The 27,487-nt window shown below is 38.3% G+C and overlaps 1 protein-coding gene across 1 annotated transcript in view; it reads right to left on the reverse strand.

Moving 5' to 3' along the window:
• Positions 1–27,487, reverse strand: part of LOC136886712 (uncharacterized) — a 141,363-nt gene that overhangs the window by 94,370 nt on the left and 19,506 nt on the right. Inside the window, exon 2 of the mRNA XM_068230926.1 lies at positions 26,568–26,688. Within this exon, the coding sequence (XP_068087027.1) occupies positions 26,568–26,687 (120 nt within the window). The 5' untranslated portion in view covers position 26,688. The remainder of the gene's footprint in view (positions 1–26,567; positions 26,689–27,487) is intronic.

The raw sequence follows: 27,487 nt of genomic DNA on the forward strand, positions 1-27,487 counted from the left end.
TTGCTGGTATCCCATGTGTACATCAAGGAAATGCTATCCTATCCCGTCTTCACCATAAAATCAGTCTGTGTTGGTGCGACGTAGAGAGACAAAAAAAAAGTTCACTGGATTAAACCCTGCTTACATCCTGTCTAATAGGACTGTTTCTGCATCTCTCATTCCATCAATATCTGAAGTGTATATGACAATCTTTCATCAACATATTTTACGAGGGCCATCCAATATATAAGATTCCCTATTTTACAAAAAATACAAGCAGTTTATTTACACGTGTGAAGTATTTTATTTTCATTCTACAACTCATACACTACTACTTCTCCACATATATTTTTTTTTTTGCTAGGGGCTTTACGTCGCACCGACACAGATAGGTCTTATGGCGACGATGGGATAGGAAAGGCCTAGGAGTTGGAAGGAAGCGGCCATGGCCTTAATTAAGGTACAGCCCCAGCATTTGCCTGGAGTGAAAATGGGAAACCACGGAAAACCATTTTCAGGGCTGCCGATAGTGGGATTCGAACATACTATCTCCCAGATGCAAGCTCACAGCCGCGCGCCTCTACGCGCACGGCCAACTCGCCCGGTCTTCTCCACATAAGTCACCATTTCTGTCAGAACACTTTTGCTATCTTGGCAGCAGTTTTCTTATACCTTCATCATACTAGGTTGGGTCCTGTCTCCGTAGCCTGCGGTTCACCTCTGCTTCCACCTCTTCATCTGTCGCAAACCACTGCCTCCAAGATGCAACTTGAGTTGTGGAAAGAGATGGAAATCACTCAGGGTAAAATCTGGAGAATAAGGTGGATGGGGGAAAAGGTCACATTTGAAGGTCTGTAACAAATCCTGGATCCTTTGAGCTGAATGGGGGCATGCGTTGTCATGAAAGCGCAACACTTTCCGAGACAGAAGACCAGGACATATTTGTTTAATTGCAGCTCTGAGATTCATAAGAACCGCGCAGTACTCCTCAGCTGTGACCGTAGTGCGTTGGGGCGGATACTCAACCAACAGTGCATCATTACAGTACCAAAAGACAGTAGTCATAACTTTGCCCACAGAGGCTGAGGTCTTGGACTTTTTTCATGCACGTCTGCCAGGCTTTTTCCATACCATGCTTTGTCATTTTTTTTCTGGAGCTGAATGATGCCCCCAGCTTTCATCTCCAGTGGCAATGCGGGAAAACATTCCATCTCCCTCTCTTTGAAATATTTGCAGAAAAACTAGGGTCGCCTCGATCTGTTCTTGCTGGCGAGCATCAGTAAGCAAACGTGGGACCCATCCTGCAGAGACTTTTCGATACTGCGAGACATCTGACAGGATCGTCGCAATAGATGAGCGTCCAATTTCCATATCAGGAGGAAGTCTATTCATTAGCTCATCAATGCTGACATGCTGATCTTCGTCCACCACATTCCAAACTGCAACAGTGGCTGCACTGCCTGAAGCAGTAATGGGCCTGCCGCTGTGCTCATCATCATGCAAATTTTACTGTCCTTTCAGGAACCATGAATGCCAGCGGTGAACAATTTTGATGCCCATGCATCCTTCACCATAAACACACACAAAATGGCGATTAATATTGATAGCCATTTCATTTTTCGCAGCAGAAAAGCGAATAACAGAACAAGGGTCACAAGCGGACATGCATTCAAGTGGTAGCTCGATGGCAGCTGGCGCCATACTGACAAACTTGGAGCAAGCACGAGCTGCTGAGGGTCAAGTGCAGCCACTGTACCACAATGACAGTTCCTACCGTACCAACGTAATTTGTTTTTGCTATTGGATTTACGTTGCACCAACACAGATAGGTTTTATGGCGACGATGGGACAGGAAAGGGCTAGGACTGGGAAGGAAGCGGCCGTGGCCTTAAGGTACAGCCCCAGCATTTGCCTGGTGTGAAAATGGGAAACCACGGAAAACCATCTTCAGGGCTGCCGACAGTGGGGTTCGAACCCACTATCTCCCGAATACTGGATACTGGCCGCACTTAAGCGACTGCAGCTGTTGAGCTCGGTCAACTTAATTTTAAAGCATGTGGTTTGCAGAGGATAAAAATAGGGACATTATTTATTGGATGGCTTTTGAATAATGTTGGAACCCACATCCTTGGACATCTAGGAATACAGATAGTGTGATGTTATTACAGTAACGAAATACTGCTCAGGATCAGACTCTACTTGAGAACACGTATATTTTAAATTACGTGTCTGCACAGCATGGCTAACCTTAAATGTTAATGTTTCTTCTGCTCATTTCATATGAGACTATTGTGGCATATCGTCATTGAGTTATTCTGAAGCATTTCTCCATATTGCCCATATGTGCTGTGTGTGAGTCGGCTAAGCTAACTCCAACGTCATCTGTCTCAGAACAGTATTACTAGTCTTGTGTAAGGACCCTTATCAACAGAGCACACAACTATCGTCAGACACTACCGCTAGCATGGGCTACTTGGGAAAGAGGCTGTCTACCATTAAGACTGAACAAGGACGGATGCTGGAAGCCATGTCTTCCATCTCATCTTGTAAGATGAAGCTCAACCCGCCAGGAGTCTGATGAAAATCAACTCAACATCCCTTTTAGGGATGAGTTGTGTATTTCAGTTATGGTTTTTAGAAAATTATAGTATGTAAGATTGCGTAGGCTTAAATTTTGTTTGGCGACTGTGATTGCCGGCGTATGGGTTTGCACGGATAAGATGTTATCGAATATCTCTTTACGACTGTAAGTAGGCCCTACCTTATTTTCATTTTTTGGTGAGGTCATATTATTCTTTACTTATGTGTTATTTGATTATTGCTGTGGGAATTATTGTGAGATTTTGGTTTATGTTCTTCGCCGTTTGTACTCATGTTGGTGCTACCCATCGTTGAAAATTTTTTGCTTTTCCAAATTCTATTTTCCCTCTCTGATTCATATTTATTCTGCTCATTTGGTGTATTTCCTTGTATTATTTCGTTGGTGCATGCGTTATTGATATTTAAATTTTACTGTGGCTTGTTGCTATGGTAATCCTTGCCCCGTGTTCGTGTTACACTGAAGAAAATGGAAAATGCAACACCCAGAAGGAGTGGTGCTACATCACTGCAATTAAACATGCAGGGCAAGTGTTCAGTTGTGATTCGATGATTACACTTTCAGGTCCCTTTGACTGCAAGTTTGGACAACAATCAATACAGGATGTGCCCACCACAAGCTGCAATACATTGATGAATTCGTCGAGGCATGGAGTCAATAAGGCCCTGGATCGCTTCCTGAGGAACTGTGGCCCATGCTTGCTGCACTGCACGGGTCAGTTATTCCAGAGTTTTGGGTGGCTGAGGATGGTTGGCCAGTTGTTGACCCATCTTTCCCACACATGCTCAATAGGACTGAGGTCAGGGATCTGGCGGGCCATTGTAAGGTTGTGATGTCATGGAGAGCTTCTCTGGAGATGCGTGCAGTGTGAACCCGGGCACTGTCCTGCTGAAACATCCCATTAGCAATGTTCGCCATCATAGGGACAACCACTGGATTGAGTACCCTATCAACGTACTGTCAAGCAGTCATAGTGCCCTCAACAAGCACTAATTGTGATTTCACATTAAAGCCAATAGCTCCCCAAACCATAATGCTTGGTATTGGCCCTGTGTGCCTCTCGACAATAAGATCTGGGCGGCGCCTCTCCGAGGTACATCGGCACACACGATTCCGGCGATCACTGCGGGCAAGACAGAAGTGTGATTCATCACTAAAGACGACCGTATGCCATTCGTCGACCCACGTCGATCTTTCTCGACACCAGGCCAGCCTTACACCTCGCTGTTGTGGGGTCAATGGAACATGTTCTGCAGGTACACGGGCTTGTAAGCCAGCTGCACGCAGGCGATTACTAACTGTTTATTGTGTCACGTGGGGTGCCACAGCTGCTCGAATTTGCGCTGCTGCTGCTGCTGCAGCAGCAGCATCGGGTTCCATTTGGGCCATCCGAATGATGCGGCGATCCTCTCTCATAGTTATCTCTCGCGCTGGGCTGTGCCAGGTCCACGAGTGTGGGTACCTTCATTTTACCACTGCTGCCATACACGTTGTACCATAGATGCTTGTCGGCCAACACGTACAGTGACAGTCCTTAGCGATAATCCAGCCACACACAGCCCAATTATCCAAGCCCTCTCAAACGACGACAGTTGTTGATAGCGTGCTCATCTCTGTTGTCGAGGTATGTTTGACGGGGAACACTTCACTGCACAGACAGCAAGTCAACTACACTACACCAGAGTCCATATACTGGAGTATACAATCCAATGGGTCTGAAACTTTGATCGTTTACACACCTACATGGCATCGTTTTATATCTTGAAAATCAACAACAACGACCAATGCCTACATGGTGTTTCAATTTCCATTTTCTTAAGTGTAGTTTTCAGTTCGTCATTCTATTTTGGTTTATTCATAATAATTGAGTTTGTTTCGAATCCGTTATTACCGCTTGCTGACCTATGCGCTGCGTAATCACAATTTTTGTCACCCTTTTCCCTTCTTACTTAATATATTATTATTATGCTGTACTTAAGGTTTATATTGTTTGATTATTACTATTATTCATTAGTTCATGTTTGATACATTCTTACTTATTCTTATTATCCAGAACTTTCATTTACTTAGAATGTCATGACAATTACAAAATATTACTGTACGTAAACAATTTTCAATTACGTGTCTACATATTATCCATTTATTTGAACACATTTAGTAGGTTTTATTTCAAGCTTATATTTTTTAAATGTAATATTCAAATGAAGAAGTTCACTAAATATATATTATTTCGTGGGATTTTATGCATTCCTTGGTGGAGGGTTTTTAACCTGATCTTAACTTCACATTGTTGTATTATCTTATCTCTGCCTTGCCCAATTACATAACTGTGTCATCGTTGTTTATATCTTGGGGATGACTCTTTTGTTCTTGCGTGGTGTCACTAATGTTGTTATTTTGATCCTGTTGGGAGATCGCGTTCGACTCTCTGTGTGTGTTGACACCTTGGGTTTCTGGACCTGCCTTGATTTCCATTTTATTGACTATGAGTTTTAATTTTAGTTGATTTACTAATCCATTGGATTTTATTCAGGATTTAAATATTTATTTATGTCTGATCATTTTCTTTCCTAATTTTGGGCTGGTTATGTATTAAATATTTTTGTCTGGATACACTTATGGTTTTATTTTCATTTGATTATTTATGGAACTATGCTTCTGCCCAAATTTTGGGTGTGTGATTCCTCCACTAGGGATTGTTATAAGCCACTCACGGTTATTCACCTTAACTATTCGACCCACAATAATGTTACTAAATTTGAATTAATGTTAAAAATTAAGGAAAAATTGGTAAAGAGAAAATATTTTAAATTACTAAATTTATTTCAATTTCATTGGTCTATTTATTAATTTTGCATTTTTTAAATTTACAAAAAAAATTAAAATTTTCTAATTTTATTTCTGTAATGTTATCTATCTCTTAATATTAATTAAAAGTTTATTTTTGAAGAAACTGGTGGAAATTTTTGATGCCTGGCTCAGTATTTCCTGGAGATCTCAGATCTTTTTTTTTATATGGGGTGTGTTTTTAGTGCAGTTTCTTGCTTCCAGTCCTAGTAAGTTTATATATCTGAGTGTCTGTGTGTTATATTTTCAATAGCGCTTCCCTCCTTTGTCGTTAACATTGCCCCATGGCGTTTGTTGAGCGTAACGTCATTCTTTGTCTTCAACAACAATAAAGGTGTTTTAATTGAATCCACCTATTCAATACTTTTATTTCCACTTATAGTGGTTACATAAATAGACTCACAGTTAAATGGGACATGTTTCCCCCTCAATTAAGGGCATCTTCAGCCTAAAAACAAACAATCAAGAGTACAACTAATATTAAAAGTGGAAGCTAAACGTTTAGGCAGTTATTAAAATTTGGGACATAAAAATGTGAAAAATGATACAATATATGAAGATGCTAATGGAAACAGTGTCAATGATTAAACTATAATCTTGTCAGAGACTAGAACTTCTTCCATTAAAATTCCAATTAAAAAAATTCCAATTAAAACACTTCATTTAAAATGTTAGTGGAAAACCAAAGTGGTAATAATATAAAGCCAACGACATGAGGGCGTGAACACAAGCATAAACATGATTGTCATAAATATAATATGTCCAAGGCCGCTGATGAAATTCGTCAGCATAAAGTGAGACAGAAGCATCAGTTGAAAAATTGTAAGTGGCCCTTAGCACCGTAGGTAATATTGGCTGAAACCTTGTTAGGAAATGTCAGTAGATACTGAAATAATGTTTTCTGTAAGAGAAGGAAAAGATGAAATAAGAAGTTGAACGTAAGGAGAGAATTCGGATTACATAAATTGAAACAGATGAGGACTTACATGTTAGTTGAAACTTGTTATTTGTTATCAGCTGTTGTGTTGGTTGCTGCCCTTCTGTTGGCTCTGAGTCTGGTGTTGTAACTGTGCTGCAGAGGCAGCAGTGAACTCGGAGGGGAAGGAATAGGGGAGTGCGGAAGGGAGGAGAGGATGGGTGGAGTCAATTGTGACGAGGCTGACAAAGGGGTGGAGTCAACCGTATTGTTGGAAGTAGGCTTAATATCTGTAGGTATGGGAGGAGTATTAGAGTATGAAGAATTAAATATATTAGGTATCCTAAATTTATTCGAACTAACTGACTTTAATAATTTCGGCATTAATTCATGTAACATACTTTTACTGTCTGGTTTCTTTAAGATTTTGTTGCTTGTTGTACGTCTGATCTAAATAGATATATAAACTTCTAATTTGTTCAAAATTCTCCCTTTTTCTATGTTTCTAATTATCGCTAGGTCTTTCTCTATGGATTCAAATCTGTGACCAGTCTCCCTGATATGCAAACTCATCGCTGAGTATTTCCTATGTTTTTCCGCGTTAACATGTTCCATGTATCTTGTCATAAAACTTCTCCCAGTCTGTCCAACGTATGAAACTGAGTACATTTGAGTGTGTATAGTCCTGATCCCAAATAACGATTTTTATCATAATTAACATTTTTATGATTAAAGAATATGGACTGGTTAGTATTAGTAGTTCTGAAAGCTACATTAAAATTATGTTTCTTGAATACGTTAGTAATCTGGCGTATAGCTGGATTATTAAAAGTGAATGCAGCATACTCAGTTTTTTTGGTTTCATCTGGTATCAGATTTGTGGATCACTTGTTCTTAATTTTATTGATTAATTTGTTGATCATTTCTATTTTGAAACCATTTTGTTTAGTGAGGTACCTAATATAATTTCTTTTTTCAAATTTTTGGGAGATAGAGGGATTCTAAGTGCTCTATAAATCAGACTGTGAAAAGATGCTTGTTTATGTGAATTTGGGTGCAAGATCAATAATACTGATCTGCATTTAGGGCAGTCGCCCAGGTGGCAGATTCCCTATCTGTTGCTTTCCTAGCCTTTTCTGAAATTATTTCAAAGAAATTGGAAATTTATTGAACTTCTCCCTTGGTAAGTTATTCCAATCCCGAACTCCCCTTCCTATAAATGAATATTTGCCCCAGTTTGTCCTCTTGAATTCCAACTTTATCTTCATATTGTGATCTTTCCTACTTTTATAAACGCCTTTCAAACTTATTCGTCTACTAATGTCATTCCACGCCATCTCTCCGCTGACAGCTCGGTACATACCACTTACAAGTAACTATTCTCATTTTGGTTCCGTATTGAAGTTGACGTATGTCTCAAGTATTATTACAATATTATAAGTCCACCTGTTCAATACAATACAATATGATCCACTATTTCATATGGTCAAATATTTTTTTATACATAATACATAAAAGTCAAAGGTACATGTTTCACCCTCCTTACGGGCATCATCAGCCTATATCAATCTTAAAAATAATACATATACTTATAAATTATAGATTAAAATGTTGAAAAATGATTTCGTAAAACATTATACAATAACATCTAAAACAACGATAATGCACCAAAGTATGTTAAAAGAGAGTGAATTAACAGTTTTGAAGATTAAAACGTGATTAAACATGAAATTTTGAGAGTTTAAAACTAAAATGGATCCATATTTTTATAATATCATAAAGACTGCGATGGCCTTGAGTGTAAACACAATCATCAAAGGGGGATGTTTCTTCAATTCCCAAGTTGAATCCAAGGTGGTAAAATCACTGTCAGTTATTTAAAACGGAAGTGTGAATGTAATAAGCAAGTTAAAATGTATATGATTGGGATATCTGAAAGTCGAGAAGAAAATGGAACTTCATGTAGAGGCGTTGCTTATGATAAAACGTATGTCAAAGCTAGCGGAGTTCGGAAATTAGGTGGTAGTCGAATGGATCTAAAAGATAGTCAAGTTGTTGTGATAATTCCGTTGAAACATTTGTTGGAAGAAATGTTCAGGATTTTCTGAAACAAAATGTAGAAGAAAGTTGGTGAATAATACCGTACTGTACAAGAGACTTCCCGTACGTCAAAGATGGCTAATGCGGTACTTACTCGTACGGAGCGTATTAAGTACGTCAGGTTGTTACAGCAACGCTAGCTTGACTGGGTTTTCGACTTCTAGTATTGACCATATGAAATAGTGGATCATATTGTATTGTACTGAACAGGTGGACTTATAATATTGTAATAATACTTGAGACATACATACCACTTAGTCGAGCAGCTCTTCTTCTTTCTCTCAATTCTTCCCAACCCAAACATTGCAACATTTTTGTAACGCTACTCTTTTGTCGGAAATCACTCAGAACAAATCGAGCTGCTTTTCTTTGGATTTTTTCCAGTTCTTGAATCAGGTAATCCTGGTGAGGGTCCCATACACTGGAACCATACTCTAGTTGGGGTCTTACCAGAGACTTATATGCCCTCTCCTTTACATCCTTACTACAACCCCCAAAACACCCTCATAACCATGTGCAGAGATCGGTACCCTTTATTTACAATCCCATTTATGTGATTACCCCAATGAAGATCTTTCCTTATATTAACACCTAGATACTTACAATGATCCCCAAAAGGAACTTTCACCCCATCAACGCAGTAATTAAAACTGAGAGGACTTTTCCTATTTGTGAAACTCACAACCTGACTTTTAACCCCGTTTATCAACATACCATTGCCTGCTGTCCATCTCACAACATTTTCGAGATCACGTTGCAGTTGCTCACAATCTTGTAACTTATTTATCACTCTATAGATAATAACATCATCCGCAAAAAGCCTTACCTCCGATTCCACTCCTTTACTCATATCATTTATATATATAAGAAAACATAAAGGTCCAATAACACTGGCCTGAGGAACTCCCCTCTCAACTATTACAGGGTCAGACAAAACTTCACCTACTCTAACTCTCTGAGATCTATTTTCTAGAAATACAGCAACCCATTCAGTCACTCTTTTGTCTAGTCCAATTGCACTCATTTTTGCCAGTAGTCTCCCATGATCCACCCTATCAAATGCTTTAGACAGGTCAATCGCGATACAGTCCATTTGACCTCCAGAATCCAAGATATCTGCTATATCTTGCTGGAATCCTACAAGTTGAGCTTCAGTGGAATAATCTTTCCTAAAACCAAATTGCCTTCTATCGAACCAGTTATTAATTTCACAAACATGTCTAATATAATCAGAAAGAATGCCTTCCCAAAGCTTACATACAATGCATGTCAAACTTACTGGCCTGTAATTTTCAGCTTTATGTCTATCACCCTTTCCTTTATACACAGGGGCTACTATAGCAACTCTCCATTCATCAGGTATAGCTCCTCCGACCAAACAATAATCAAATAAGTACTTCAGATATGGTACTATATCCCAACCCATTGTCTTTAGTATATCCCCAGAAATCTGATCAATTCCAGCCGCTTTTCTAGTTTTCAACTTTTGTATCTTATTGTAAATGTCAATGTTATCATATGTAAATTTTATTACTTCTTTGGCCTTAGTCTCCTCCTCTATCTCGACATTATCCTTGAAACCAACAATCTTTACATACTGCTGACTGAATACTTCTGCCTTTTGAAGATCTTCACATACACACTCCCCTTGTTCATTAATTATTCCTGGAATGTTCTCCTTGGAACCTGTTTCTGCCTTAAAATACCTATAGGGCCTACATACCCTTCCATTTTTCATTAAAATTTGTATGACTGCCAATTATGCTTGCCATCATGTTATCCTTAGCTGCCTTCTTTGCTAGATTCAATTTTCTAGTAAGTTCCTTCAATTTCTCCTTACTTCCACAGCCATTTCTAACTCTATTTCTTTCCAGTCTGCACCTCCTTCTTAGTCTCTTTATTTCTCTATTATAATAAGGTGGGTCTTTACCATTCCTTACCACCCTTAACCCATTGAGCCCTGCATATTTGTTGGATTGAAACTGCATTGGCGCTGGAATTATTTTGGAGGAAATATAGTGTCGATTCATGTCGTGAGAAATTTCTTACAAGACTACTAAAGATTTAAATATACATGAAAACAAAAGGCTTTCATACCACAAACTGCGGAACAAGGAATACAGTAAAACATTTTATTTTATTAGCATCACGGGTCCGTACTCAGTCCGCCTGCTGAGCTGTAACACGGCCTTCTTTTTGCATTTCCTCTTCGATTTCCACATCTATTTATTCTTCAGGAGCATTGCTAACACTAATACTAATATTACTACTAATTTCACTGAAAAAATTACATTCCTAATCATCATTACTTCCTAAAAGGGGTTATATATCGGTAAATATCAGTCCTATACTGGCAGCCATCTTGTTTACAAGCAAATCTCAAAGTCGAGAGATAGCCCACTTCAAACTAATATTACCAAGCACACTATCGATATATATTAGCAAAGAGCATATAACATTGCAAAGAAAGAATCCCTACACAAATCACAAATGCAACCCACTCTGCCATCTCTTGAGGAAAAGTTGAATTACGTAGTAAAATGAGACAACGGAACAGTTCCATGGTCCGGCATTTGGTCCACCGAGACGAAGCACGGAATGGTTCCGTGGCTCGGGCCCAATGAGTTAAAGGTACAAACCTGTTTTTGCATTCCTCAACAATTTCTTTAAACCCATCCCAGAGTCTGTTTACATTTTTATTTACCGTTTTCCACCGATCATAGTTACTTTTTATAAACTGCCTCATGCCTGCTTTATCAGCTATATGGTACTGCCTAACAGTCCTACTTTTAAGACCTTCCTTTCTATCACATTTATTTTTAACTACCACAAAAAAAAGCTCCATGATCACTAATACCATCTATTACTTCAGTTTCCCTATAGAGCTCATCTGGTTTTATCAGCACCACATCCACGATATTTTTCCCTCTGGTTGGTTCCATCACTTTCTGAATCAGCTGCCTTCCCATATTCACTTATTTGCCATTTGTTGGTCATGCTTCCTGTCATTCGCATTTCCTTCCCAATTGACATCTGGCAAATTCAGATCTCCCGCTACAATCACATTTCTTTCCATGTCGTTTCCCACATAGCTGACTATCCTATCAAATAATTACAAATCCGCGTCAGTGCTACCCTTTCCCGATCTGTACACTCCAAATATATCAAGTTGCCTATTATCTTTAGAAATGAGCCTTACACCTAGAATTTCATGTGTCTCATCTTCAAACTTTTTCGTAGCTTACAAATTCTTCTTTCACCAGAATGAACACTCCCCCTCCCACCATTCCTATCCTATCTCTACGATACACACTCCAGTGCCGAGAAAATTTCTGCATCCATTATATCATTTCTCAGCCATGATTCAACTCCTATTACAATATCTGGTAAATATATATCTATTAAATTACTTAATTCTATTCGTTTCTTTACAATACTTCTACAGTTCAACACTAACAATTTTATGTCATCCCTACTTGATTTCCAGTTCCCTGCTCCCGTATCACCGCTCCCTAGGCCACCCCGTTTCCCTGAATGTACCTCCCTATTACCCTTCCAAACAAATTTCCTAACTTATATGTACCACTGCGGTTTAAATGAAGGCCATCTGAGCGCAGATCCCTATCTCCTACCCACCCATTAGGATCTAGAAATTTAACTCCCAGTTTCCCACATACCCACTCCATAGTCTCATTTAAATCCCCAATCACCCTCCAGTCAGTATCCCTCCTACACAGTATTCCACTAATAACAATCTCCGCTTTCTTAAACTTCACCCATGCTGCATTTACCAGATCCCACACATCTCCAACTATGTTGGTACTTATATCAGCTTGCCTTATGTTGTTGGTACCAACGTGAAACACTACCACCTTCTCCTTCCCCTCCTCCCTCTCTTCTACTTTCCTCAACATCTGCCTCAACCTAATTCCTGGATAACATTCTACCCTGGTTCTTTTTCCTCCACACACTTTCCCCACGTGTCTAACGATGGAATCCCCCATGACCAGAGCCTCAACCCTCCCCACCTCATCTGATCCCCTCCCCTCCTGGTCAGCCCTATCTTCTCTCACTGCTGCAGAAGCTACTTCCTCCTCCCTTTTCTCCTTCCCATGACCCTGTTCCACCTGTCTTTTCCTATCCTCTATTCTACATTTCCCTTTCCTACCTTTTCTCTTCCTCCTACTTCCACGCATCTCAGCAACAGTTCCCTGTCCCTCATCTTCCCTCTGTTGTTCTACCTGGAGTGACTCGTACCGATTTCGCACAGACACCTGTCCTGAATTCTGATCCTGAATAGAGCCCTTAGCCTGCAATCTCCTTCTCCTTACAACATTAGACCACCTGTCTTCTACAACTCTTCCCTTTCCTTCCCCTCCCTCTTATACACCTACTGTAACCTGTACATTGTTTGAGGGAGTCCTATCTTCCTTCCTGTCTTCTGTGAGAATCCTAATTATCTCCCTCAAACTTTCCAACTCCTCCCTCATACCCCTCAATGCCTCACCACACCCACAGTAAGTACACTCGCGCTCCTTAGCCATTCTTTAAGGGGAAAAAAAATTAAATTAAAAAATAAAATAACTTATTTGCAAAAAATAAATGAAAGAAGGGATATATTGTCTGGGATAGTACACAACAATAAGGTAATTAATATACGACTACACTACAATACTACTTAGTCGTGCTCTATTTTTTTAAATTCTACAACCCCTAACAGGATAAAAACTGCTGTTAATTACTGAATATCGAAAGAACTACACAATTCCAAACTGCAATTAAGCCTATCCTAATTACAACAACAGTATTTTAGTAAGAGTTTCTACGGATACCTCTACTACACCAGTACTACACAAATATTTTACAATAATAAAATAAGCACACTCAATTCTAATAGGATATTACTCGTATACTACTGTCCAGTACACTACAGTAATTTTTAAACTACTTTCAGACTTATCCTAATTACGATACCGGCACCGTACCGTAGGTCACTACTAAGCACAACAGAAATGAAATTTGCAAGAACTACTGTACTCAAAGATTACCAACGAAGCTAAATGCTTAGACAAATTATTATTAGTATTACGGTCTAATAGATACACACGAATATAGCAGGCAAGATACGGCACTATCTAAATGTACTGTATCTTTTTTTTTTTTTTTGCTAGGGGCTTTACGTCGCGCCGACACAGATAGGTCTTATGGCGACGATGGGATAGGAAAGGCCTAGGAGTTGGAAGGAAGCGGCCGTGGCCTTAATTAAGGTACAGCCCCAGCATTTGCCTGGCGTGAAAATGGGAAACCACAGAAAACCATTTTCAGGGCTGCCGATAGTGGGATTCGAACCTACTATCTCCCGGATGCAAGCTCACAGCGGCGCGCCTCTACGCGCACGGCCAACTCGCCCGGTGTGTACTGTATCTATACTACAATGTATCTACACTACACTACACTGCGTTTGGTTAAATGCTTAAGTATCAAAAGGTTTGCCGTACACGAAGAAAAACACGAATATAACTGGCAAGATACTATCTAAAATATATTATACCTTATCTTCACTACAATTCTACCGAAATGTGGTTATGTGATTATTACAGCTGGTGGATTACTATTGTTTTCCATACTCCACGGGACGGAGAAAAAAAAAAGTGTCCTTAATTAGGCCTGCTGAAAAATACGAGGTTGTCTACAATAATTTCTCAAATATTTCTATCAAAACTACTACTACTACTACTCCTCCTCCTCCTCCTCCTCCTCCTCCTCCTCCTCCTCCAGGGACTTGAACTGCAATTACTGGGATATATGAACTTTATTATTATTATTATTATTAGCTAACCGCTCATAAATACTGAAAGTTCGAGGGAGCGAAATATAAATTACGGATACTAACTACCTACTCAGAAGTACAAATGAATGGAATACAAGGTCAGCTGATTTTTATTTATATTACCTTGACTACACTACACCCTTTGTTCACGACTGTAGCCAACAATGCAATATTTGAATATGAGGAGCGACAATAATCAATAACAATACAACGACTGTTAACTATTACCGTGTATTCTCTTTAACTTCTTTTTAAATGGAAGTTTACAGGCGTATCGTGTTTTTTAATGTAGTAAATTATATCCTTCGTGATAGTTTGAACGGATATCTATACGAAATACCGGAGAAGTTGCTGCAGAAGTTACGGTACTATTCCTTATGAAAGTTTATATATCTATTTAGATCAGATGTACAACAAGCAACAAAATCTTAATGAAACCATGGACAGTAAAAGTATGTTACATGAATTAATGCCGAAATTATTAAAGTCAGTTAGCTCGAATAAATTTAGGATACCTAATATATTTAATTCTTCATACTCTAATACTCCTCCCATACCTACATATATTAAGCCTACTTCCAGCAATACGGTTGACTCCACCCCTTTGTCAGCCTCGCCACAATTGACTCCACCCATCCTCTCCTCCCTTCCACACTCCCCTATTCCTTCCCCTCCGAGTTCACTGCTGCCTCTGCAGCACAGTTACAACACCAGACTCAGAGCCAACAAAAGGGCAGCAACCAACACAACTGTAGATAACAAATAACAACTTTCAACTAACATGTAAGTCCTCATCTGTTTCAATTTATGTAATCCGAATTCTCTCCTTACGTTCAACTTCTTATTTCATCTTTTCCTTCTCTTACAGAAAACATTATATCAGTATCTACTGACATTTCCTAGCAAGGTTTCAGCCAATATTACCTACGGTGCTAAGGGCCACTTACAATTTTTCAAATGATGCTTCTGTCTCACTTTATGCTGACGAATTTCATCAGCGGCCTTGGACATATTATATTTATGACAATCATGTTTATGCTTGTGTTCACGCCCTCATGTCGTTGGCTTTATATTATTACCACTTTGGTTTTCCACTAACATTTTAAATGAAGTGTTTTAATTGGAATTTTTTTTAATTGGAATTTTAATGGAAGAAGTTCTAGTCTCCGACAAGATTATAGTTTAATCATTGACAGTGTTTCCATTAGCATCTTCATATATTGTATCATTTTTCACATTTTTATGTCCCAAATTTTAATAACTGCCTAAACTTTTAGCTTCCACTTTTAATATTAGTTGTACTCTTGATTGTTTTTACGCTAAAAATGCCCTTAATTGAGGGGGAAACATGTCCCATTTAACTGTGAGTCTATTTATGTAACCACTATAAGTGGAAATAAAAGTATTGAATAGGTGGATTCAATTAAAACACCTTTATTTTTGTTGAACTGTTAATTTTCAATACAGACCAAAAATGAGATTTATTACATCTAATAATTCTTTGTCTTCTCAGGGTGGCATTGCAATAGCTACCTAGCAATCACGGTGATTTTTATAAATGAAGGTTTCGAAGTATTAGTACTCGGAGTGCATATGGGTCATTGCAAACATTTTCTAGGAATATTCAAGTATGTGAGTGATGAGCTGGCGAAAGGGAGAGTGGGAGAGAAGATAGCGAGATGCTATTTATGCTATTTATGAGTACTTACTACGGTACGGTTAGGGGCTGCGACAGACAGTGATGTTCTTCCCAAAATTTGACCTGCAACTTTTATTATGTTACTTTTATATTCTAATACTACAACCTAATACTAAAGAGTAACAGACACACAGAAAACATGATACTGGAAAGTAGAGACTTCTAGGTCAGAATGGAGGAGAGAAGGTCAACATGTGGTAAAGACCCACAGAGAAATATTTTGACGGAGACATATGAAGTGGTATATGATAATTATCAATTCTGAATTCATTCCCTAGTATTCTCAAGCAAGAGGTTAAGAGATAAATAATACTAGGCAAGGAAGGAAAAGTTATCAGGAACAAATGTCCAACACTAAGGAATGCTCATCATACTAGAAAAACGATTGAATACAGAGTTTATTTCAAAGATGATGACATGAGAATTGTGATGTTTTTGCTTATTTCATAGACCAAGAGTAAGCCTTCGACATTACTACATTCTGAATTGATAAGTATCCCTAACCCATTCGCGTCATATGACTAGCTCTGGTAGCACGTGGTGTTTCGGCGCATGAATAAAATGACAAGCTCGGCTCATAATGATGGAGTGCCTCGCTTTTTTTTTGTACAGATTCCCTTTGCAATATAACTGCAAACAATACACACTGTAGGGAACTAAAGGAATCTACTGTTCCTAAACAATGCTGTCTATTCCTGTGTGACAATGGAATTGTTCAGTAACAGTTTATTTTCATCAGTATTCAGTTTTCATCATGCAGAAGAACCGGTTTCGCGGTAATGTCAACGAGAGATTGTAGTGCTTGTTGGCATTGTTTTAGATGGCGATTATGGCAATAATGACATTTTGGAAAATGAATCCAAGTTCGAGGATAGTAATAGCAACAGTGAAAGTTACTGAAGTGAGCAGAATATTGAAGAAAGTGAGAGTGAAAGTGCCGCGCCAAGTTCTTCCAAACCACAAGGATTGGAAACTGGACAAAAAAGAACATGATAATCCTGATATTACCCACTTCGTGGATACAGTGGTGTTTCAGAAATACTTACAAAAATGTAGTCTGCCCAACGTCCAAAATTGCAATGTTTTTCGAGTACATTATATCAAATGAAACATTTGTACCACAGCCAGCAGTCACTCAAGGAATGAAGAATGGGCAAGTCATAACCTTCAATGGCATGAATGCGAAATTTGAGTGAATTATCTGCATTAATTTTTATTTTATGCATGTTTATATGCGACAGGTGTGTTCAAATTATGGGTGGGCAAATTATATCTGATTCCACAGTCAACAATGTGGCCATTTACTGTGACTTGGATGGGTTAACAAAACTGGAATTGATGATAAAGATAGAAGAATTTTTAAGAACTTGTACTGGAATCAAATGGCTGAGATAAAGGAGCCAATACTCAGCGAAGTTTGCCATCGTGTCTGAAAAGGACTGCAGACACTGACAATTTCTATGGTAATGCAACAATCTACAGAAACTCAGACCACACAATTGTATTTGCTGATGTAGTAGAAAGTCAATAACAACTGATGGTTAACCAACTCAACTCATCTGATGCGTCATTCACGTGAGCATTGGCCAGGCCTTCGACTCAAATGACAAGACATTCACACGCCACGCCAAGTTGTATGTACCAGCTTATATTTTGACCACACCTGCAAGGATTTCACTTTTGCGAACTTCTATGAATAGAACAGGAATGTGGCTTGTTTACAGCTCTCATTCTAAGAACTTGTACTGTAATTTATTACCCAATTGTAGTCTCTTGAAAGCACAAACATTTCATCAGGTGTCAGTCCCCTAGCTATGGCTCCCTGAGTAGTAAAGGCTAGTGGCTATTGCTGAGTTAATTGAAAGTGTTTTAGACAGTAATCCGGAGGACAGTGATGGCGACTATGATAATACTGAAGAAAAGTTTTTACATGGAAGTGACACTTCATCTGATATGAGTGACCGTGAAATCATATCTAAATCCCCGCGTGCGAAGGCACAAAACATAGTGACTTGGTGTGGGTTAGTAATAGTGATAATCAGCCAATTAATCATAATTTTACAGTCTTTCCAGTGGAGTCAGGAGAACCGAGAGACAAATACTTAAATGATTTTGTACTGGAGTTGTCTGTTTTTGGAGTTCATGGAACCATTGGTTCCCCATATTGCACGGGAAACAAATATTTACACTATGGAAAAAATATCAGAATCGGGTAGGAAATAAAGAATAGACAGTGACGAGTGGTTTTGATATAATGAGGATGAAATTAAGGCCTACTTTGCCCTCTGTATTCTAATGTCCCAGGTTTGTAAGATTCGCACCTAATGATATTGTAGCAAAGATAAATAAGTTGTGTGCCTCCACATATATCCGAATGTTTTGAGATTTATCACAAAAAAATCTTTGTTTTGATGTCATTTTTAGTGAGCAAAATTATTTTGAATGCTTCACTGAAAACTCTGCATAAAAATTTTGGTTGCTGTTCCATTTATGGTGGTGCACAGTAGTTCTGACCAGGTGGCTTACTCGTCCTGAGGGCGATTTAAATGTGATTTCTAAGTGAGTGCGTGGGACCATTAAACCTGAAGCAATAGGGTTGAGATTAGTGATGGGAGTATTCAAGACCAAACTGTCAAAGAATTCGATTCTTATGAGTTCTCGAGATATCTCGAGTCCTGATAAAAGTATTCAAATACTTGCACTCGAGGTATGATAAAATGATAAAAAATAATGATAATGATAAACCCAAAGCGAGACCACACTGGTCTCCCTTTATGTAGTATCTGAGAAAGGTGAGGACAGGTGTGGACATAACTCAGAATTACCTCTGTATTCATGATGGAGGTACGAGTATTTACCTAAGATATATTCAAATGCTTCTCTCAGATGGAAAAAAGAGAACTTCTCGAATATAAACTGATTGAGCTTATACACCAATATAAAGTTGTAATGATGGTTATAGGCCACTAGCTGAAAGCAAATCACAATCAATAGTTTGCTTTCTTTATACTTCCTATAAAGAGAAATACAGTATGTTTTTATTATATTTTTTCGGAATTTGCTTTACGTTGCTTGGATATGCATAGTCTTATGGCAACAATGGGATAGGAAACGGCTAGAAGCGGGAAGGAAGAAGCCGTGACTCCAGAAAACTATCTCTAGGTCTGCTGGCAGTAGAATTCAAACCCATTCTCTCCCGAATGCAAACTGATAGTTTTGTACCCCGACCCACGCAGCCACTCTCTCGGTGAAATAAAATGTTAGTTAACACAACTGATATGTACATAATAAATGAATAAAAATATACAGAGTAATAAGAGTATTAAGAGAGAGAATGAGAGAATGAAAATACTCATCTTGACAACAACCAATGGCGTAAAATCAAATCTATATGAAATAGCTGCAGTTTAAAATTTCTTACATGTACAAAGCTAGCCTTTATTAAAACGCTTCCTGGACATGGATTGTTCTTGATGTCCAAAGTTCGCTTGCATTTCAGTTACTCAAGTTATGTAAGATTAGAGAACTTGGTTTTGAATGCAAGTTTTGATTCTGAAATGTTCTTGGATGCACTGTAATCGATTCTGGAAAGTACGTATTCAATTCTGGCCATCACTAGTTAAGATATCACAAAGTTTCATTTCCTAGAAAGCTGTGTGAATTTAGGTAGAGAACAATCACCTGAATAGAACAGGCATGAAACGCCTCTATCACAATCAGTTCAATACTGAAAAGTAACGTTTTGAACATCAAGACTAAGCTTTGATGGTGAAATGCTACATCTTCATTGTCTTAATATACGGTGTAGAAATGCGGACACCGACTGCAATCACTACAAACTACAATAATTAAGCCTGGTTTCTCCAACTCAGTGTTAAATTTATTATTATTTGGCTTTACATTGCAGCGACACAGATAGGACTTATGGTAACGATGGGATAGGAAAGGCCTAAGAGTAGGAAAGAAGTGGCCAAGGCCTTAATTAAGGTACAGCCCCAGAATTTGCTTGGTGTGAAAATAGGAAACCACAGAAAACCATCTTCAGAGCTGCCAACACTGGGGTTCAAACCGACTATATCCCGGATGCAAGCTCACAGCTGCGCGCTCCTAACCACACGGTCAACTCGCCCAGTGTGTTGAATTTTAACACATGTTAACTAACAATTGTTATTAATTTAACACTTCAGTAAAAATGCCCTGTTTCACAAACACAATTCCAAAATTTGTTACAAAACTTATTGTTAAACACAAATTAACATATTTCAGTGAGATTTCTGAACATGTTCAGTGAGTGCGGCAAGTGTCTTTTGTTTCTGTACATAAAGCGCTCCTAGCAGTATGTTGGAATAGTATTTTGTCACACATGGTTGACATTATTATAGGTTTTACCATCTGAATGGAATGCGAAAAACAAGAACAATAGCTCACTCTGCTATTCAGCAATCTCGCTTGTTAACCGGCAAGCAAAACTGAACATCCCCAAAAGTGTGACTTTTCCTTTGAAGTTCAGAAAGGCCTTTTCCCATAACCATGCAAGTGTCACGACGGCTCTTACCCGAGTTGGAAATCACTTTTCTTTCAGAAGGGGTGACAAAAACAGTAACATTTTCAAGTCTAGGAAAAATGTGATCATACTAAGCGGTACTAGCGAAAATTTGTGATGTGATAAGTGAGGAATTTTTTATATAGATTTAATACTATGAGAATCGGGACGTCAAATTTACATTGTGCTAAGCGGGAAAACTTGTTAATGAGGAATACACTAACGAGGTTTCGCTGTACATCGAAAGGAAGGACACTGCATTATTGGGATTGAGTGGAACAAAGTGGAAAAGAAAGGGAAAATTGTTTTGGAGTGGAGGTGCAAACTGCAATAATGAAGTAGATTTTATTGTGAGGGTACAGTACATAGAGAATGTCTACCAGGTAAATGAAAATCAGACTTTGCTTGGAGATGTAGTGCAGTATGTGCAGAGTATGTGCCTCAGACAGGTAATAATGAAGAGAGTAGAGGAATTCTTGGAGGAGCTGGGGAGGTGCATTTAAGATAAAGAGTTGATGATAATGATGATGATGCTTGTTGTTTAAAGGGGCCTAACATCTAGGTTATCGGCCCCCTAAGTTGTGATAATAGGAGACATGAATGCCCAAAGAGGAACAGACCGGTAAGGTAAAGAAGACATAATCAGACCTTTCAGTTATGAAAAAGAAAAAGGAAAAAAAAAAAAAAAAAAAAAATGCAGGAAAAATACACCGGTACTAGATTTTTGTGAGAGGAATGGATTAATAGTACACTGAATTCATGACCAATATTAACACATTGGTGACCGGGTCTGACCGGAGGCTACTACACTGTTGACCGGATAGTTCAAGCCTGCAAGAACAAATTTACGCTGTTGCACTCAAACTCATGTAACGCAAAAACTATTCTAGACATCAACCTCAAACTTTTAAATTACAAACTGCTCTGCTGTATTCCAACGCACAAGATTGTCGTCCAGGATTTGATACAGAAGGAACAAAGGCAGTGTCAGAATCACTCACATAATTAGAAATATAAAATTCACTATCTCTAGCCATATCTAACAATGTTGTATTTGTATTATAAAAGGTGGAACCTATAAGATTTTAATTCAATTGAGAAGATTGTACAGGAAGACAAACAGAAGTGCCGGGAAAACTTCACAGAAACCTTGTTAAAGGAAGTAAGAAAGTGTTGTATGGATTGGTTAAAAGCAATGTAAACAGGAGAAAAGGCACACAATTTTTAAGGACAGACACAGGACAAATTTTGACACAAAGAGAGAATATTTTCCAGTGATGGGAGGAGTGTTTTGCTAAATTACTTAATATTAAATTCAAAGACCTGGAGGAAAAGGAGGAACATGAAGAAGAAATGGTGGAAGAAAACCAAAATGAAGATATAACAATGTTGGAAATAAAAGGAGCAATAAAGACGATTATTATTATTATTATTATTATTATTAGCGTATGATGTGTACATGACAATCAGAATATACAAACATAATACAAAATATACAAATATACAAGTTGGTGACAGCATCAGGACTTCACTTTTATATTTTAATGTCCAAATTTTTTATCCATGTAATCACTTCTGGTGTTACTTAAAAAAATTCCTCCACAGAGCCAGGAAATGCACGTAGGGGGCACTCTTGAACTATGTGCTTGATAGACTGCACTTGAGCACCACAGTCACAGCAGGCAAAGCACCAGGTGTGGATGAAGTGGCTACAGAAATGATAAAGGCAGCAGGACCAGTAGGCTTACATTGGATAAAGATTATTGGGAGTGATATAGAAAAAAAGAAATACCAGAAGGTTGGAAGAAGGGTTTGATAATCCCAGTTTTCAAGAAAGGTGACTAAGAAAGAATGTAGCAACTATAGGGGAATCACCCTCATTTCCGAAGTAGCAAAGATCTCTGAGAGGATAATGGAGGGAAGACTGAGGATGCAAGTAGAAAAGGAAATGGAGGAAGAACGACACGGGTTTAGAAGAGATAACTCAACTTTTGATCTGATTTTTGCATTATGAAACATGATGGAGAAAAGATGGGAGTTGAGGAAATATTTGGTGATAACATTTAATAATAATGTATTTGCTTTAAGTCCATCCCACTAACGACTTTAATGGTTTTCGGAGACACTGAGGTGCCGGAATTTAGTCCCACAGGAGTTCTTTTATGTGCCAGTAAATGTACAGACACAAGACTGATATCTGAGCACCTTCAAATACCACCAGACCGAGCCAGGATCGAACCTGCCAAGTTGGGGTCCGAAGGCCAGCGCCTTAACTGTTTGAGCTACTCAGACCAGCAGTAATAACATTTGTAGATAGTGAGATGGAATGTAACAGTGTACACAGCAACTGGTCTAGGATGCAACGATAAAATAGGTAGGTAGGAACAGCAGAAGTACAAATGATCAAATCCACGTATAAAAAGTGAGTAAATAGTGTGAAGACTAAGTTAGGACAAACAAACTGGTTCCATGTAGAAACAGGACTTACAAGGAGGGGACAGACCTTATATCCAACCAATTTCTACGTGCTTCAGTATACCTGCGAGGGGGGAAGAGACACTCAACAGTAACTAGTGTGTAAGGGTTTAGGTCAATATGCTTTCGTTTTTGAAAAAAATTAAGGTCAAATGTCATGACGCAAGATCCGCTTCGGACCAAGTGGAGGTGATAGAATGCTAAAAGGCGAACAAATGTTACATCCGCAACCTAATATTTCCCGATGAATCCTGACGAACCGTCGAGAACCTGATGAATCCCCGATTCCAATGCAATGCATATATACTTGCGAGAAGTACAATGCAGTCAACTTGAGCGGTGGCTGAGTGATCACCAAACTTGTCTGCAAAATCAACGACGTGAGTTTAAGTCTCGTTGCAGCTATAATTTTTGTGTAAGTAAAATTATTTCTTGAAAAATATTACCGTGTCCACCTATTCAATACAATTATATTTTGTAGCGATTACAATCTACATGAAATATAAACACTAGTTAGGGACATGTTTCGCCTAGTTTTGGGCATCTTCAGCCTAATACTAATCTTAAGGTCAAGTCTTAACTCTATTAACATCGGAACTTAATACTAAACTTAAATTAATATAAAATACTAAATAAAATGGTCTTATGCTTATTACATATTTACATAGTTTACAATATGTACATTAACTAACTGCCAGACTTTGTGAACAAGGAAGTAATAAAATATTTTATTTTACAACGACTAGAAAATGTCCGAGACGTCTGGATGAAAGTTATGCAAATGTGTACGTATTGGCTACAGGTTGATCACAGCGTCTCTACTCAACCTCGCACATTTTCCTTTCGACTTTTAATACAAGAAGCTACAACCACGTCTAACAGCTAATTATAAAAATAGCTACGTTTATGACAAGTACTTGTCCTCGCTCCTAAGTGCTTCAAGAAGTTTGTCTTACCTTTTCACATAAAATTAACAACTTCAACTTTGGATTTAAATTTAACTACCACTAAGAGTGACTTTTATCCTAAATATTAAGCTATTATAAGCTCCTTATGCCACCTCCAGAATAAGGCACCATATTTACCAGATTTCATTTCAACGCAGCAATTTACATATTCTTTTTGTACTTTTAACTAACTACTTGTTACCACATTTAATAAAAAAGACATTCGTAAAGATCTACAATAAGGACTGATTATAAGACTTTGTCATAAGAGTACTTGTAACTACTATATTCTACTTGCCAGTCATTTTATACACATTTGCTCCTAAAACAGTACACTCTTATTTATAGTTTAGACGTATAAGAGCAATCAGGATCCTGAACTTTCTTTCAGGTATGAGATTTTTAGGCTGATGATGGCCTCTTTATGGGTGAAACATGTCCCTATATCTAATATGTTAAGAACTACGGTATTTCTTAAATTTAAATTTAAAAAAACCTTGTATGTATTGAACAGGTGGAATTTATAATCTAGTATTATTTGACTTTAACCCCTTAACAGCTGTCGCACGAGTATTGAGTTTGACGCCTTTAGGCGTTCTTGTAATTCTAAATGTGTTCTTACATAGGGTTAGCAGCCTATAGGCGCCTGCCTATTCTTAATCACTTCTGCCATCTACTATTGTAATTTAAAACTAATTCCATTCATATTAGATGTGATTATTGCTGTCCTATTCATTTTTATCTGGTCTCACGCCAGACAGGTAGTTCGCACCCAGGCGGCAGTCTGACAGCTGTCTTGTGTTGCCTCATGTGGTCCACGCCAAATTCTTCGTAAAGAATTTATTTGTGCATATGTACATTGAATTTACTACATTTGCGAGTTGTCGTCGTCGTTACGATGCAGTTGTTCTGCGAGCTCCATTGTCCATGTTCTGATAACTTTTTATAAATTGGTCTGTGTACCATAGTAAACTGTTCCGTGTGACGTGAACATGGCTTGGTTAGGAAAGACGTTGAATTATCTGAGAACCCGCCAACCGGAAGTAGGAATCACTCAAGAAAATGTCGTGTAGTGTGCCTGTCAAACCAGAGGCGACGAGAAACTGTCTACTGCTGTGAGGAATGTGACGTGGCACTTTGTGCTTGCCCATGCTTCTGTAATTACCACACTGTGCGCAATTTCCGAATGACCTAAAAACCAGAAAGTATGTAGAACCTAATGATGCATATCTGAAAACTTGAAAAATGTCACCATAATAATGAAAGGAACACTTTTTATATTCACTTTTGTATGAACACACTGTGTATATATGTATATATTTACGGGTTTACACGAAAAACGGTAGTAACATAATGCTAATGAATTTCTACTACATCACTAATAATTCAAGTAAATCAAGTAAAATATATTTTTCTGTTGAGTATTTACATCTGCCGCACGCTACTGTACCCATTCCAAAAGTGCACGTTGCGCTGAATAATTACCCACTGGCTGATTGACGTTATGAAACCATTACCCAGTTAAGGGGTTAAGTACATTTCAATACAGACCATAACGTGAGATTTGTGACATGTAATGTAAAGCCCTATGGGCCCGAAAACCATGTTTTAAGGCCCTAAAACCAACTGTTATGGAGATATTGGCACCACACTACCCCTGCTCTAGGAATCGGATAAAAGAAATGAACTGCCGTAACCATGGCAACGTCAGCTCCAGGATTCTACAGAACGAGATTGTGCATGTACGTTTGGGCATAGCTGCCAACCAGAATTGGTACACATATGACTTACTATCTGGAAAAAATATACTGTTGTGTAAGACACTCATACAACTCATTTTGGGCAGGGATGGAAAGGGGGTGAAGTATAAAAATAATATATATGTCATTTTTTGTTTGTATGTATGTGTTACACTCCTCCTAAACCACTGGAGCAATTTCAACCAAATTTGGTACACTTATGACTTAGTATCAGAGACAAACTGCGTGGGAGTAAGACACCTCCAGCACCCTTACGGGCAGGGGGCAAGGATAAAAATAATCTAGAATAGTATCGAATCCATAGTTTTCATGGTCGCTGAAATGAGTAGCGACACTCCGAATTTTTTAAAGTTCATGTTCAGCCCCCTTTGGGATGGGTGGGGGTGAGATATAAAAATAATTGAAAATGGTGTTGAATCTACAGTTTTGGGGTCACTGAGATGAATGGTGACAATCCAGATTTTTTATCTCTTAGGGGTGGGAGGGCAAGAGGGAGGACAGTCTCACTGACAGTTGAAATCCTGTACATCGTATCTATAGTGCGACAGCTAAATACATATTGTTATCACTTATTAATTTTTGACAGGATCACATACTTCCCAGTCAATTTGAGATTCCATAAGGACAAAGATTTACCTGAAAATTAAATAATCTAAATCTTGAAATCAAACACATCTAAATAAATCTAAAACTCCATAATAGATCGTAACATATCAATCTGCAAGTCAAAAAGGAATTCTATAAAAATATACTTCACACATAACTAACTGGTAATACAAATCTTAAAAGGTAAACATTCAGAAACTATCCAGGCAACGCCGAGTACCACAGCTAGTACAAGATATATTGATAATACAAAGTACTTCACTTACCTCAAAGGCAGGCCCAGGATTTGGTTCGATGCCTCCTATGAGCAATAACGAGGATATAACTGCGTAGAGGCCTCTAGGCGACTCCTTGGCAGGAGTTAACTTCACAGCGGAGTGACTCATCCTGTAATACAAACAAGTGGAAGTACAGGATAACAGTAGTGAACTGACACTAGAAATACTGTATTTATCTGCATAATGGATGCAACTTCCCCCCAAACCTTATAACAAAAATATAGTGTGCGGCTTTCGTGTGAGGAATATCTGTAAGGCGTCAGTCATAAAATATGTTTGTTCGAACGGGGGTGTTTTTTTTACAAGAATGTAACAGAAGTGTACGATAATTTGGGGTGAGGAGGCATCTGTACGAAAAAAGACAGACAACACTCAAATTTTTTCCTCATTACCAGATTTGCAAAATCTGAATGAACTTTCTTCTTGGCACTTTCCATGTACTCTTTTCTAAACATAAACAAGTCTGCCTTCTTTTTCTTTTTTAGGTGTTTGCATTCCTCACTTGGTAGACATTATGACCAGTTTCGAGACAAATCTGCTAACTGCAAGTTCTAATAGTAATAAATAACAAAGAATAAAATGGATATACAATACATTTATCTTCACACTTTCCTACATTAGGAAATTTGCACCATTTTGTGTTTTACATTGCCTATAATGGCTGTATAAAATCTCACAATTACAATTAACTTCATAACTTCACAGTTTGGTAAGTTTCCCGAAAGCATAGCAAAAACCAGCATTAAGATCATGTGCCTAGAATTCTCTCAGTTTTTGTTGAGAAGTTGGGACTATCTTTCAGTCATATTTATTGATTTTTCCCAGACACGGAGAGTAGGGTAATTTATTTTGGACATTCACTTAGGAGGATATTAACCAAGAAGTGCCAAGGATCACTGAAAGTGGCT

Source organism: Anabrus simplex, chromosome X (assembly GCF_040414725.1).
Source record: "Anabrus simplex isolate iqAnaSimp1 chromosome X, ASM4041472v1, whole genome shotgun sequence".
NCBI lineage: Eukaryota > Metazoa > Arthropoda > Insecta > Orthoptera > Tettigoniidae > Anabrus > Anabrus simplex.